At 45.6% G+C, this 15,946-nt stretch overlaps 2 protein-coding genes across 2 annotated transcripts; both read left to right on the top strand.

The window, feature by feature from the left end:
- The first annotated feature begins 445 nt into the window (after window positions 1–445).
- On the top strand, window positions 446–6,265 carry nup43 (nucleoporin 43). The gene is made up of 8 exons (XM_017454167.3): window positions 446–660; window positions 771–893; window positions 2,453–2,530; window positions 2,930–3,092; window positions 3,770–3,905; window positions 4,587–4,738; window positions 4,903–5,019; window positions 5,905–6,265. The coding sequence occupies exons 1-8, from the start codon at window positions 541–543 to the stop codon at window positions 6,129–6,131; spliced, it is 1,116 nt and encodes a 371-aa protein (XP_017309656.1). The 5' UTR covers window positions 446–540; the 3' UTR covers window positions 6,132–6,265.
- Window positions 6,266–6,382: 117 nt separating this feature from the next.
- lats1 (large tumor suppressor kinase 1) lies at window positions 6,383–15,946 on the top strand. The gene is made up of 8 exons (XM_017453868.3): window positions 6,383–6,671; window positions 7,309–7,740; window positions 8,492–8,642; window positions 9,038–10,386; window positions 11,304–11,886; window positions 13,302–13,484; window positions 13,710–13,816; window positions 14,668–15,946. The coding sequence occupies exons 2-8, from the start codon at window positions 7,405–7,407 to the stop codon at window positions 15,154–15,156; spliced, it is 3,198 nt and encodes a 1,065-aa protein (XP_017309357.1). The 5' UTR covers window positions 6,383–6,671; window positions 7,309–7,404; the 3' UTR covers window positions 15,157–15,946.

The raw sequence follows: 15,946 nt of genomic DNA, 5'->3' as shown, positions 1-15,946 counted from the left end.
TTTAATATAATATAATTTTTTTGTTTACATTTTTTAGCGTATGTTCGTGGTTAGATTTCACTCAGCGATGCATGGTGAAGATCTGTTAAACATCATTCATAAACATATTCACACCTTATCAAGGCGTGTTAGCAGGGACTGTATTTTTGTGTTTGTTTGTTTTTATTACCGCATATTTTTGTCCACGTAGAGCCACCGTAGTAAGCGGAAACCAAAAGGACGTTCGGACAAAACCACGCCTCCGTATTTTTTATTTTATTTTATTAATTTCATCATAACAACAAGAACAATAAAAAACAAGACTTATATCACGAAAACAACACACATAAAATATCCAAGCGCTAGAGGGGAAGAAAAAAAATAAATAAAATTATACAAGGTCACGCTTCCGTAATCCAGGATTGGCCGTTATTGTAACGCCCTCTTGCTCTGATTGGTTAGAGCACAAAATCCTAGCCAATCTCAGCGCAGGAGGAAACATGGGCGGGAAAAATATCGACTAGCAGAAACCAAATTAAAGTAGGAGTCAGCAGGGTGGAAATGGACTGCATTAACGCGAAGTACGTGTCACAGAAGATAAGTAAAACGCGGTGGAGACCCGTTTTAGCAGCTGCGTTACAGCAGCCCGAAGTGTTCGCCACAGGCTCGTGGGACAATGAGGTGAATAGCGTCTAGACACGCGAGCTAACTTAGCTAGCAGGTGATGGACACGACTTCCGGTTTAAACCAGAGAGACAGCATGTGGTTAAAATGACTTCTGTGTGTTTCAGGATAATAAACTCTGTCTCTGGCGTGTGGGAGAGAATGAAGGCTACACCATGGAGGACGAACAGGAGGGAGAGCCGCAGCTGCTGTGTGAATGTGAACACGGCGGGGATGTGCTGGACCTCCAGGTGGGTTTGGAGCTCACGCAGGGTTGCCATCTGATTGGTCAATAAACCCAATAAAAAATGGATAGATGCCAATTTTCTTTTTAAACCAGTAAAGGGGTTGAAACTGAAACAGTAACATTCTCTGATCCTCTGTAACATCCTCTGAGAAGGAAAACAAGGTGTGTAAATGTCCATATGAGTTCCAGTTTACGTGAACATGATCTGAGCAGAGCAGAAGGAAAGATAATGTACTTTGCATGGCACTGTAGCAGCTAAACCCATACAATAATAGCTTAGTTGTGCCCTTTCTTCGCTAGCGACACCAAACTAGCCTAGTTAGGAAAGTCTGGTAGTCCTACAAACAGTGACAACACCCGAGGCAAGTGTTATCAGAAAAAGTCGAATTTATCATCATACATTGAAAACGTAAAATTACTGAAAGAACTGAGTTTCACTTTGTAGTGTATATTTTTGTAGGTTTAATAGATTTTTGAAAGTAAAGTAATTAGTAATCTGATAACTTTTTACATGCAGTAATCAGTAACGTAATCAGATTATAATTTTAAAGTAGTAATCAGTCATCTGTCGTGAATTACTATTTTGAGTGACTTGCCCAACATTGTTGTTCACTGGGCACAATGGCGATCTGTGATTGGTTGCTGGGAATAACGATGGCCAGTGGTTGCTTGCTGGGAATAACGATGGCCAGTGGTTGCTTGCTGGGAATAACGATGGCCAGTGGTTGCTTGCTGGGAATAACGATGGCCAGTGGTTGCTTGCTGGGAATAACGATGGCCAGTGGTTGCTTGCTGGGAATAACGATGGCCAGTGGTTGCTTGCTGGGAATAACGATGGCCAGTGGTTGCTTGCTGGGAATAACGATGGCCAGTGGTTGCTTGCTGGGAATAACGATGGCCAGTGGTTGCTTGCTGGGAACAATGGTGATTGGAGATCGTGGGGATCGATGTTGATTGGGATTGGTCGCTGAGAATAATAATTGGTTGTTAGGAAACAATGATGGTCAGTGATTGGTTGTTGGGAACATATGCTTATGCAAGAGCAGCTCAGTCATGTTTTGCACACTGGTGGTGACTCAACCGAACCCGTTTTCTCAACTCTCGTAACCAGCCGCTGTTATGCGACTGTATGAAGTGCAGGACAGTCTGCTCAAAAAGTCACTAAGTTTGCAACAATGATTTTTGCTCATTTGAGTGAATCAGCTCAATAGTACGAGTATATTCTTTCAGCTCGCTTTTTTTTTTTATTACTTGAAAAAGTTTGATAATTTGATCAGTGATTGTTCTTCTTTGACCGTTTTTACCTGAAAATGAGCCTGGTTTGCAAAAAATGCCCAATTTCTTTGAGAAACCTTTGACTGGTTGAACTGTTTACCTCCCAATGATCTCATTCAAACATAATCAACCCTATGCATCTAATTTAACTAAAAGAGAGATGAAAATAATGTTCCATGTCTCTTTCAGTTTCTGAGCACGAGACTCAGGGTTGCCAGATTGGGTCAATTGTTTCTCATTTTTAATTTACCATTGAGCGCTTACACCAGCGTTTTGTTTCCATTTCAGTTCTTAGATCAAGACAGACTAATTACAGCATCGTCGACCGGAGCAGTGACCATCTACAAACTCCATCCTGACAGCCAGGTATTAAAACCTCTTCCTTTTTTAACTATTTAATTACATATTACAACCACATAGTGCTTAGAATTCTTTAAAATTTTTATGTTGATTAAAGCTTATATTCTGTATAGGCTGCAGGTTTCTATAGATTTCTATTTCTTAATTAGAGACTTGTATGGTGAGTTGTAATCATTGGCGAGTCTTTGTGCTGTAAGAGGAATAAAACAGTTCAGGACTTCCTGTTAGAGGAAAATTGTCAACTTCGGGGTAGTAACAGTATCTCTTCTTTGCGTCAGGCCACATTACACCACCCCGTCTTTGATTATTTTCCTACAACAGCACTTCGTCGAGTGTTTTATTCCTTACTTAATATCTGCGTGCTGTAGGTAAAATAATTCCTTGTGTGCTTTCTGTGCAATCCAGACTCTATCTGTGGCTCACGTGTGGGATCGGGCACATCATTATCAGAGTGCTAACGCTCCATGCACTGGAGTGGCGTGTAACAGTCCGGAGCTGGTTTCAGTGGGCGAGGACGGGAGAGTCGTCCTCTACAAAGCCGATCAGAGGGGCATCGTGCGCGTCATCGGTCGGTATATTCAATCTTCACAACATTCCCCGCCCCCAATTTCCTGGAAACTACTCTGAAACTACAACCCTAATTCCAAAAAAGTTGGGACGTTGTGTTAAATGTAAATAAATGCAAAAAAAAAAAACCCAGATTGCAATGCTTTGCAAATCTCATAAACCCATATGTTATTCACAATAGAACATAGAAAACATATCAAATGTTTAAACTGAGGAAATGTACTGTTTAAAAAAAAAAAAAAAAAAGAGGTAATTTTTAATTTCATGGCCGCAACACGTCTCAAAGTTCAGACGGGGGCAACAGAAGGCTTGAAAAGTTAGTGTTACTAAAAATAAACAGCTGGAGGTTAATTGGCAACAGGTCAGTATCATGATCGCGTATAAAAAGAGTCTGGTAGAGAGGCAGAGCCTTTCAGAAGTAAAGATGGGCTCAAAAGAAAGTCGGGAAATGTTTCTACAAATTTCTTTGCTTTAAGATGTTCTTCGGTCGTGCTTAGTTTTGGGTCATTATTAATTAAAGCTGAAAGTCTGCACTCCAATGACCCGCTGATTGCGTCATTTCACATCCAGAGAGACTGTTATGAAAAGTGTGTTGCTGTCCAAATACTTATGGACTTGATTGTGTATACACACATACTGTATATGATTTGCCATATATTTTCCAAAATCTTTGCACAGAAAACGCAGACAGCAGCACAATCCATGGTGTGACGTTTCTGCGCACGACCGAGGTACTGACGGTGAACTCCATCGGACAGCTGAAACTCTGGGACTTCAGGCAGCAGGGCAGCGACCCTGCTCAGATCCTTGCGCTGTAAGACTACGACACACACACACACACACGGGCACTTAGTGTTGAGAGAACGACAGCACCTAGCATTAGAAACATGTTTGAGGTAAAAGCATACAATTTTCATTAAAAGTCCTTGCAATGACGATAGGAAAATTCTTTCTACCCTAGAATTACACTTAAAAATAAGGCATAGTGTGAAAATTCAGTTTGTTCATGTGTATATTAAGTATTGCAGTATAATATTACCAGATACACTCCAAAAGTGCTCTTTTCCATCATCTTTTGGTGAGATGTACGTGTATCCGACATCCACGTGCACATCTTGAAGACACTCCCATCTCTGTGATTTTATTAAAGCAGTAAGCCACGAGGGGTGCGTGTGATGAAATCTATAAACAGTTGCCAAGCAACACAACAGGCAACGATTAGAAGATTCTACGGACACAACACTGGCTCAGCCAGATTTTACACCTGAAAATATCATAAGCAGAAATGGCTGGTTCTGCACCAATAATTTCTACACACGCGCTCAGGAAACCTTACTTAATAGACGTGTGGAAATCTTATTCCATGGAAACAACCGTTTGGATTTGATTTTGTAATAAATTATTGTCCCCACTGTCTTGTTTTTCAAATTGCGGTATTTTTACACTCGTATCATGCTGCGAAAATGTTGACGGTAACCGCTGTTTGTCTCCGCAGTACCGGCGACAGGGTTCCCTTGCACTGTGTGGACCGACACCCAAACCAGCAGCACATCGTGGCCACCGGAGGCCAGGACGGCATGCTGTGTATTTGGGACGTGAGGCAGGGCAACATGCCCTTCTCTCTCATGGAGGCTCACTCTGCGGAAAGTGCGTCCGTGAGCCGTGCTCGTAATTCGTTTGCTTACCCGTGAATTCAATACACCCAGATATCACAGTCCCAGTGTCTTAAGTGTCAGAGATGTGTATATTTATATATTTCCAGGCAGTAACGCTGGAACTCGACAATGATATTGCGTTCTTTTTCTCTATAGTGTGGGAGGTGCGTTTTCACCCGACAAACCCAGACCACTTGTTCACCTGCTCGGAAGACGGCTCTCTGCTGCACTGGGAGACCTCCTCGGGGTCTGACGCCCCCTTGTTCCTGCAGGGTGAGAGGAATCTGTCTGTAATGTTTTCCTGGGCTTCCAAATTACAGTGATTGAGGGGAAAGAAGCTTTCAGACACTTCTGTTTTTATTTGATATGCCTCCAGGGTACACATTTATATGCACACGTCACACATGCTGTCTTGCTGAAACGTCCATCTTCTGCCTAGATTCAGTTTCTTGGCTGATGAGATGAACTTCTCCTCTAATATTTCCCAGTACATCGCTCCATTCATGTTTCCTTCCATGTCCAGTACCATTTGCAGAGAAACTGAGGCATATCATGATGCTCCCACCACCGTGCTTCACTGTGGATAACGGTGTTCTTAGGATCATACACACAACCCTTTCTTTCTCCAAACGTGACAAGCTCAATTACCGCCAGAGAGGTCTATTTTTGATTTGTCTGACCAGAGGATAGTGTTTCAGAAGAATTCTGATTTCTCGAATTGCTTTTAGATGCAGTTCTCTGTTTCATGTATTTATTTATCTTTCTGCATGAGGTGTAAGAATGGAGATGATCGCAATGTTCCTCGCTTATCGTTCTCTCTGTGGCTGTTTCTGCTGCTTTCGGGTCGTTTTGCAACTCTTCGAGGACGGAAAAGACGTTGTGTGTAAATGGATATATGCACTGGAAGTAGTATTAAGTAACAAAATCGAAACTTACTTCCCCTCGCTGTACATATTACACATTCGCAGGCTCGAATTTGGGAGTAAGTGTAGAGTCTTCTGTGTCTCTTTCCACTGTTTTCCATTACTGTTGTGACTTTAAAAAGCGTGACCTTTTTGAGATCAGAAGTTCACATCGTCACCAACTGCCTTTTTAAAAAAAATAATTATTATATATTTATTTTTTCTGTGAGGTTGATTTGCTCTTTCTGTCGGTCAGGACGCAACAGCAGCATGATGTCACGCAGCGCTACGGCTCTGGCTGGAGGAAACCAGTCCCTCATCAGCGCCTGGCTCAACGGAGACTCCAGCAAAGGCAGACTGGAGACCACACACATGCTCCCCAGCCAGACGCTCTCCGTCAACAGCCTGGACGTGCTCGGGCAGTGTTTAGTGTGCGGGACAGACGGCGAGGCAGTCTACATCCACAGACGGGTCCCTGTGTGACGTTCGGATTAAACTGTTCGAGTTTGATCATAATGAACAACTTTTTGTTGTTGTTGTTGTTGTTGTTGTTGTTTTTACTGACTGTGTAATGCTCTTGGATTAAAAAGTAAATAAATAACACTATGTTGTTGGTAGTTTTTGTGCACGTGCACTGATGAGTGAAATAATGTCTAGTGCACCGCAGAGCATAAAGACTTTGAGATTAGATAGACTTGGTTTGTTTTTAAAAGACAAGATTTGAAAGCAGTTGTGGAGGTGTTCAGGACGGTTCAGATGAAGCAAAGCATTCTGGGAATTAGAGTAAAGTGCGCGTACATCCGGGTATTCTCATCCTCTCCACACTGACAGACACCGGCGGAGCACCAAGGCGACAGTGTCAATACAAAAGCGATTAAAAAAAAAAAAAAAAACACCTCACGCGCTAATTAACTTAAAAAAAATTTAACCGGGTAATATTTCTACAATTTTATTATTTCTGGAAAAGATATATCCGCTTTATAAATGTTCGTCCCAAACAAAATGGATATTCTTTAGTCGAGGGTAAGTGGCTTACAATTCTTTTTTTTTTCCTTTTTTTTTTATCCCAACAAGCTTCGAGGTTTTAGCTAAGCTAAAAGCTAAGCTAAGCTAATGTGTTTGTGGCTTGCTAGCTAGGCCCGACGGGTTTATATGAGCGATATTATTTACCTTTACGTAGCTAACAAACTAAAAACAAACGTTTGGACGCGGTTGCGTGTCAAAACGAGTTTGCTTGTATTTATTTTTCGGGGGTGGGGGAATAAACCCACTTCGTTCATTTAGGCTAGCTAGCTAGCTACGTCGCTACAGCTGTAGCCTATTTATTAGCCGAGTGAATAGACAAGGCCATGTCTGTTAGAAGTCAGTCATAGCTGACATTTAATAATTCCCACACCAGCTTGTTATAGATGACGCGAAAACTTAAAACGGAGTTTGTTGTTACTGGTGTTTTGTTATTTTATCCATTGAAGTGGTTAACTAGTTAATTGGATCAAGTCAGCGCTTAGGAATGTGGTGGAAATCTTTCACCTGGCTCTTTCCCAGTCATTACTGAGATTAGGTAATGGACATGCTGGAGACTGGGTTTGCGATCACCTGGCTGTTTGAGGCTGTAAACCTTGATCTGGTCTGATGTTGTTTTCTTCACCTTCTTACGCAGGTGAATCAGGTTGTTAACTAACACCCTAGCAGCACATCTGGAAGCCCTCCTCTCTCTCTGTTCACCTCCTTGGCTGGCGTAGTACATGTGCTTTTCATGAAGAGAGGCGAGAGACCCGAAGGATACAGGCAAATGCGGCCCAAGACGTTCCCGGCGAGCAACTACAGCGGCAACAGTCAGCAGATGATGTTGCACGAGATCCGGGAGAGCCTGCGGAACATCTCGCTGTCCCGGCCCTCGGACGCCGTTCACAAGCTGGAGACCCAAGGGCAGCAAGGTCGCAGCACCAACCACAAGAACCCCCATCACAAAGCCCTGAAGGAGATACGCGAGTCGCTTTTGCCCTTCGCCAACGAACCCGGTCCTGCCGGGCAAGCCCCCGAGGTCAACCTTCAGATGCTGCAGGAGCTGTTGGCCGCAGGGTTTGAAGAGGTATGATGTAGAACGGTGTTCATGTATACTTTTATTAATATTATTATTTTGTGTAAACACATGTTGGCCAGGAGAAGAACGTTCCCTCGTCAGGTGATCGTTCGACATGCTTTAGGTATGATGGCATCGGTATGCGGACGGACGGGTTTTAGCTGTAGTACAGGGCTTCGAGAATCTCTGATTGTTTGTTTTCAGCCACCACGTCGTCCTGCTCCCCTTCCTCATTCTTTGTGTTCATCTTCCAACCGGTTTAAGATCGTCTCGTGTTTTGAAATACACAATAAGTATCGCACGCTATTCGACAGCTATGGTATTTTAACGGCACGTCGAACGCCCGGGTGGCGCTGGAGGCTACACGCAGTGTTCTCGGTTCATTCAGTGAATAAATGTTTATATTTGCACGAAGTAGCTTTGTTGTTCTGTTCACGCCCTGGTTTTGGAAATTCCTCAGAGCAGTATGGATGTTCCTGTGTGAATTACAACAATGTCAGTTGCCCTCAAGCCCAACTCCAAAACTAGACCAAAATGTTTACATTTAGCCGTCTGAGAGTGTGTGTCACTGGAGGACTTTACAACATTTTGTAGATTGAAAATTAAATTTACGGTATATATAAAATGAGTGAGAGAGAGAGAGAAGAAATAAACCTGTGTATCAGACAGGTCTGAACAGGGTCTGACCTCCCAAACGCATACCTGTTTATAAGCTTGTGTATATGTGTGTGTGTGTGTGTGTGTGTGTGTGTGTGTATAGGAGATGGTGATCTGGGCTCTGAAGCAGACCAACAGTCGCAGCTTGGGGGCAGCTGTGGAGTTCATCAGTAAGATGAGCTACCAGGACCCGGCGAGGGACCAGATGGGAGCTACAGCTGCACGCACAACTAATGCAGCCATCAAAGCAGCTGGTGGGTGCAGGTCACATGTCCACTGCCGAGCCAATTCACTCCACTCGTTATAAATACGGAACATACGGAGATACCGAACGTCTGATTAGTCTAGTGTGTGATTATGGAAACTGTTAGCTCTGAGCTTCAGTTACTTGTTACTTGCTACATTTATAGATACTCGCATCTCCAGTACAAAATTATTTGGGAGTACAAAAATTGACTCCCACGGACTATATGCACAACATAGTGTAGTGTGAGATAAAGCCACTCTCAATCTCCTAAAAGTCATTTACTACCTTCTTTACACACGCACCTAACGGCTCGTTTTATATTTGTGTAAATATGCTAATTGACTTGCTGTGATTACACTGAACAGCATTTTCAGGCATTAACAGTGTGTGTTGCTTACACAGGCCCCTCGCACATTCAGCAGCCGGTTCTGCGGCGGCCGAGCTGGAAGGGCTCCAAGGAGTCTTTGGCCCCTCAGCGGCACAGCGGTCTTTACCGCTCGAACAGCCCCAGCCCTCAGCCTGACCTGCCTCGAGCATCGTCTTTTAACCAGAGTCATGCAGCTGGGGTTGGTGGTCAGCGGGTGAACCCTCTACCTTCTTCGTGGGATTCGAATCCTGCCACCAAACGCTACTCCGGGAACATGGACTACCTCACGCCCCGCATCTCACCCATCCCTCAAGGGCCGTGGGCCGAGAGCTACTCGAACCCTCCTGCCCAGGCGCAGCGGGGCATCAGCCCAGTGCCCATGGGGCGCCAGCCCATTATAATGCAGGGATCCGGGGGAAATAAGTTCAACTACCCGCCCTCCTGGCCCCAGAACGGCTCTGCGCAGGTAGACTACGGCATTGGCATGGTGGGAAGCGGCAGGCAGCCCGCCCCTCCCCCTCCATACCCTCTAGCTCAGTCTAGTGGGCACAGTCCCACGGCGCAGCAGATGCAGGCGTCCAACCGCAACAGTCACAACCTGGAGATGTACAACCTGGGTGTCCTGGCCCAGCCCAGACCTCCAGCACAGCAGCCTCAGTCTTCCTCTGGAAACGGCAACAATCAAGATATTCCTCCGCCATCCTGGCCTCACAACATGCCAGCACGCTCGAACTCGTTCGCTAACGCTGCACCAGGCACACGTCAGTGCTCGCCGGCAGCCAGCTCGCAGCCCTCCGCTACCACCGTCACGGCCATCACGCAGGCGCCCGTGCTACAGCCGGTCAAGAGCACCCGCGTTCCCAAGCCCGAGCTACACACGGCTGTGGCGCCGACGCACCCACCTTGGCTTCAGCAGCAGCAGCAACCAGCACCGCCGCCCTCTCCGTATCAGGAACCTTCTGTGCCTGCACCGGCGGTGTCCCAGATGCCGGTCTCCGAGGTACCCAGCTACCAGGGTCCCCCGCCACCATACCCCAAGCATCTCCTGCAGCAGCAGCAAACACCCGCTCCGTGCCCGGTGTACTCCAAGGAGGACGAGGGCGCCGAAGACGACGTGGACAACGCCAGCACTTGCTCCAGCGAGCGTGCAGACGTCTCTGAGACCGTCCCAGGCAGCGCAGAGCGAGAAAACAAGCAGATTACCACGTCTCCGGTGCCTGTGCGTAAGAACAAACGGGACGAGGAGCGGCGGGGGGAGGGGAGGGTGCAGCTTTACTCGCCGCAGGCCTTCAAGTTCTACATGGAGCAGCACGTGGAGAACATTCTGAAGAACCACCAGCAAAGACTGCGTCGCAAGAAGCAACTGGAGAGCGAGATGCAGCGGGTTAGAACCCTCATGTACTTCCCTATGATCTTCCAGTATTTTTTTTCCCTCTTTTCCAGTCATGCTCTAAACAGGAGGCTCTACTCCACTCTCTTGGTGTTTGTTCTTTCCTCTTAGCACTCTTGCTTTTCCTCTCTATGGCAGCTGGTTTTGAGGGCGTAACACTTTCTCCTGCCAGCTAAATAGTCTGCACAGACGACCGAAGAAGTAAGGCTCTGTAGATTGAAAGCATGCGAACGTCTTTTGCAGCATGGAAAAAAAAAAGAGATTTATTTATTTATTTATTTACTTATCTTTGCGCACTACTGTTGCAGGAAACCGTGTGTCGCATGACTGCATGCTTTGCGTAAGTGGAATGCGAGTAGCCGATGCCTGGGATGGATTTATTTATTTATTTATTTGCGAATAGATTTAAAAACTCCTGAAATTCCAGAAATGTATTCTTGGCATTTTCTCGACCGATTTCTTGAGGAATTTCCCTGAGATGATTTTTGAACAGTATTAAAGGAGTTCACACCTACGCTGGACACTTATCGGCTGCTTTTCTGAATATTTCGCTCCGAGTCGTCTGTTTCGATAAATACTTTTTGTACATAAAATGTTTGTTTTGTAATGAAAGAAATGAATATGTCGGCACAATTATATTTTTGTCCACGACATCGATTTTAAACATTTAATCATACACCTTCAGATCAAAAGGTTTTTAAGATCATGAGAAACATTTCAGTCGAGTGTCCACAAACTTTTGACCGGCTGTGTGTGTGTTTATATATATATATATATCGCAGTATAGGGTTAGTTGTCTTAGGGATGGATGTTTTTATGATATGAGCTGTTTTCAACAGGGTGTGTTGTGATATTCCAGTGCTTTGGTCGTGCAGATGTTTATTCGTTTATCCGTTGTATCGAACCTGCAGGTCGGTTTGTCCGAGGATGCCCAAGAGCAGATGCGCATGATGTTGTCCCAGAAAGAATCCAACTACATCAGACTGAAGCGTGCCAAAATGGACAAATCCATGTTCGAAAAGATCAAGACGCTGGGCATCGGCGCGTTCGGCGAGGTGTGCCTGGCGCGCAAAGTGGACACGGGCGCACTCTACGCCATGAAGACGCTGCGCAAGAAGGACGTGCTCCTCAGGAACCAAGTGGCGCACGTCAAGGCCGAGCGGGACATCCTGGCCGAGGCAGACAACGAGTGGGTGGTGCGTCTTTATTACTCCTTCCAGGACAAGGACAACCTGTACTTTGTCATGGACTACATCCCCGGTGGCGATATGATGAGCCTGCTGATCCGGCTAGGCGTGTTCAGCGAGGAGCTGACGCGCTTCTACATCGCCGAGTTGACGTGCGCCGTCGAGAGCGTGCACAAGATGGGCTTCATCCACCGCGACATCAAGCCGGACAACATCCTGATCGACCAGGACGGCCACATCAAGCTCACGGATTTCGGCTTGTGCACGGGTTTCCGCTGGACCCACGACTCCAAGTACTACCAGAGCGGTAAGACGAGAACGACCGAGCGATTTTTAAAGCGTTCGTCGGCCACTTTAATAGGAACGTCTGCTCGTTCATACATTTTATCCCATCAGCCAATCATGTTGTGGCAGCACGGTGCATAAAATAATGCAAGCGCCAGGTCGAGAGTTAATGTTTACTTCAAACATCAGACTGGAAAAGCATTCTCATCTATTCAAGCCTTTAACCGTCCAGTTTTAGTAAGCCCGTGCCCACTGTGACGTCAGATTCCTGTTCTAGGTTCGATGTGTCGCGTGTCCTGAGATGCTTTTCTGCTCAGCACGGTTGTAAACAGTGGACGTTTTGAGATACCGTAGACTTCCTGTCAGCTCAAACTATCAGTCTGTCTGTTCTCCTCCGACCTCTCTGATCAACACGGCGTTTCTGCCTGCACAACAGGATGTTTTTAGTTTTTCGCACCGTTCTGTAATAATTCTAGAGACTGTCGTGTGTGTGTGAAAATCCCAGAAGATCAGCAGATTCTGAAATACTCAAAGCAGCCAGTCTGGCACCGGCAATAACGCCACGGTCAAAGAGATTTCTTCCCCATTCCGATGTCAAATGTGATCATTAACCGAAGCTCTTGACGTAGCCACATGATTTTCTACGTTACGTTGTTGCCACATGATTGGCTGATTAGATAATCGCATGAACGTACAGGTGTTCCTATTAAAGTGGCAGATGAGTGTACGTGTACAAGCAGGTAGACACTGGAAAATAGCAGAAATATATTTTCCTCATGTGATTGAACAGGAAGTGGTGAATTAAAGGGAGTTGTGCTGCGACTGTGAGTGTTTAGCCACGTTCACACTGAGCCGACAGCAAAATGTGGCATGAGAACAGGAGAAAATCTACATGCAGATTGATCCTGTGGGAAGAGCTGTATTCTAATATCAACTGGAACATAGAGGACAATTATATAACCATGCTTTCATATTTTCTAAATATTTAGATACCGAATCGAAAACCATGTAAACGCAGCAATAAGTTTAAATTATGCAGCGGCCTGTAGACCATTTAATTCATGCTTATGTTCAAGAGGTGTAGCTGACCCAGATTATTATGGGTTATAATCCCCTCTCTGTCTCTCTTTCTCTCTCTGTCTCACTCACTCCGTCTCTTTCTGTCTCTCTCTGTCTGTTTCTTCCCCCTCCCTCTGTCTCCCTGTCTCCCACTTCCCTCTCTCTTTCTCTCTCTCTGCCTCTGTCTCCCCTTTCTCTGTCTCTCTCTCTCTCTTTCTTTCTCTCCCTCTGTGCCTCCTCCCTTTGTCTCCCTCTGTCCCACCTCCCTGTCTGTCTCTCTCCCACCTCCTTGTCTGCCTCTCTCTCGCTTTCTTTCTCTGTGTCTGTCTGTCTGCCTTCCTCTGTCCTCTCTCTCTCTCTCTCTCTTTCTCTTCCCAGGTGATCACGTGAGGCAAGACAGTATGGATTTCAGTAAGGAATGGGAGGACCCGTCGAACTGCCGTTGTGGCGATCGGCTCAAACCGCTGGAGAGGCGAGCAGCGAGACAACACCAGCGCTGCCTGGCACACTCCTTAGTCGGCACACCAAACTACATCGCCCCAGAGGTGCTCCTGCGCACAGGTACTAGCGCCATCTCGGCGTACACACTGCAGTAAAAACACTATATACAGCACTCAAAACTCTTGTACACGCAGGTCACAAGTTTGTCTGGGGTGTAGAATGGGCTCCAATAAATTCTTCCTGATTAGATAAACATTTACGCACTTTGTATCGTTGTACAAGTTGCATTATACCATGTGAAGTGGAATTTTGTGTGTGTGTGTGTGTGTGCGCGCGCTATGGCAGGCTACACACAGCTGTGCGACTGGTGGAGCGTGGGCGTGATTCTGTACGAGATGTTGGTTGGCCAGCCTCCTTTCCTGGCTACGACTCCTCTGGAGACTCAAATGAAGGTGAGATATTTAAAAAAAAAACAAAATGGAGTACTGTAGCATATATTATTATTATTATTATTATTATTAGGCAATTAGTTTTTCATGATTCATTTAACAGTTGAAGAGATACATTGTATCTTTTAAACAGCCATTAAATGTCTATCCTTAGACCTACAGAGGCTTGCGTAAGTATTCGCCCCCTTTTAAACGTCCACAGTTTGTATTCTTAGTGCTACAAGCTGAGTGAGATTATGTCACGAATCTACACAAATATCCCATGATATCAATATAGTTATGTGAAATTATTTACAATTATTTTCAAATTGCCAAAAACAAGGCATATAAATAGTTGCAATTAAAGTGTCACATGGTCTTATTATAAATGTTCCTGTTCCTGGAAGAGCCCAGAGTGTGTTAGAGACACAATAAAGCTATTAAAGCAAGTCCAGGACAAAGTTATGGAAAAGTATCAATAGAAAGTCTGTGGTGCAAACGCAGCTCTGCCTAGAAGAGGATGTCCATCAGACGTCACCGACTGGGTAAGGGGAGCGTTAGTCAGACGAGAACATGACGTTTTCTTTCGATAACGGTTACATGATGTCGATTTATTCATTTCGATATACACCCTGTAATATAACACGCACACCGTGTCCTGTCTTTTGAAATCGCTTCTTAAATGCCCAGTGTGGTCCTCGTGTACATTCGGTTTCCGAACCTGCTTCTGAGCACGTTTGAGTTGCGCTTGCAGACTTGTTGCCATGGTTACTTTGAAGCTTTCGAGAACGGACGGCTCTCGCCGACTCGGTGTCTGATTAACAACGGTGTCTGAATGTATTTTACGTTTGTTCGCGCGTCTCGCCCTCTCTCAGGTGATAAACTGGCAGACGGCGTTGCACGTCCCCCCTCAGGTCAAGCTGAGCGCCGAGGCGTCCGATCTGATCGTGAAGCTGTGCCGCGGGCCCGAGGACCGTCTGGGCAAGAACGGGGCAGACGAGATCAAAGCGCACGGCTTTTTCAGGAGCATGGACTTCAGCGTGGACATGCGGCAGCAGCCGCATCCGCCGCCGCACGTACCCAAGATCGCCCACTGTACAGACACGTCCAACTTCGACCCCGTGGACCCCGACAAGCTCTGGAGCGACGACGGCAACCACAACGACACGCTGAGCGCCTGGTTCAGGAACGGCAAGCACCCGGAGCACGCCTTCTACGAGTTCACCTTCCGCCGCTTCTTCGACGACAACGGCCACCCGTACAGCTGCCCCAAACCCATCGAATACGAGGACTACGGAGAGGAAGACGGGGACGAGCTCCAGAGCCAAGCCCATGGACAGGGGCGGGGCCTCGTCTACGTTTAGCATTTACACTACGTGAATAATAAGCAACACTGCTATGTGTCAAAGCAGGGACGGGACCTGTGTGTGTCTGTGTTTTTGTGTGTGTACAGAATTCTCAACAGACTATACAGACTGGATATCGTTTAGATGGTTGGTGTGTGTGTGTGTGTGTGTGTGTGTGTGTGTTGAGCCTCCCACCTGTTTGTCGAGGTACGATTTCGAGGCTGCGGTTGTGTATAATTTATTCCACGTCGCACTTTGATCAGTGCCGTCTGAACGAACGAGGATTTAAATGAAACGCGTCTTTTCCGACGCCGTTTAAAGCCTTAATTTATTGAACCCCTCGTAAAACGAGGACTCGAGTAGTAAAAAAAAACAACAAAAAAAACAAAACACTATCTCAATTACGCCTCCTTCACCAATGTCGTGTTAATTTATGATTGAGTAGATCTCTTTCTCTCGCTGATCTGGCCTCACATGGGCTATCCAGGGGATTGGTGGAACCATTAACTCTTTCTGTCGCTGTTGCGCCTTTTTATTTTACACTCTCTTTCACCAAAAAAAAAAAAAACCACAAAAAAAAAAACCACGAGGGGAAGTAGCATCTTAAGCCAGTCAACTGACCTGACGACTAGATTATTTTCATAGAGTATTGTGTGAATTGTATTATTAGCCTTTTGTGTGTTTTTCTAATTTATACACTCGAATGTATTTATAAATTACGTAGTGTACATTTTTGTACATTTTTTTTTTTTCCCCAACTGTGGTGTAGGAAATAAATCCAAGGGGCGATCTCCCTTCCTCTCACTCA

Source organism: Ictalurus punctatus, chromosome 2 (assembly GCF_001660625.3).
Source record: "Ictalurus punctatus breed USDA103 chromosome 2, Coco_2.0, whole genome shotgun sequence".
Classification (NCBI taxonomy): Eukaryota; Metazoa; Chordata; class Actinopteri; order Siluriformes; family Ictaluridae; genus Ictalurus; species Ictalurus punctatus.
The sequence above is the reverse complement of the archived record's forward strand: the minus strand, read 5'-3'. Positions and strand labels throughout refer to the sequence as shown.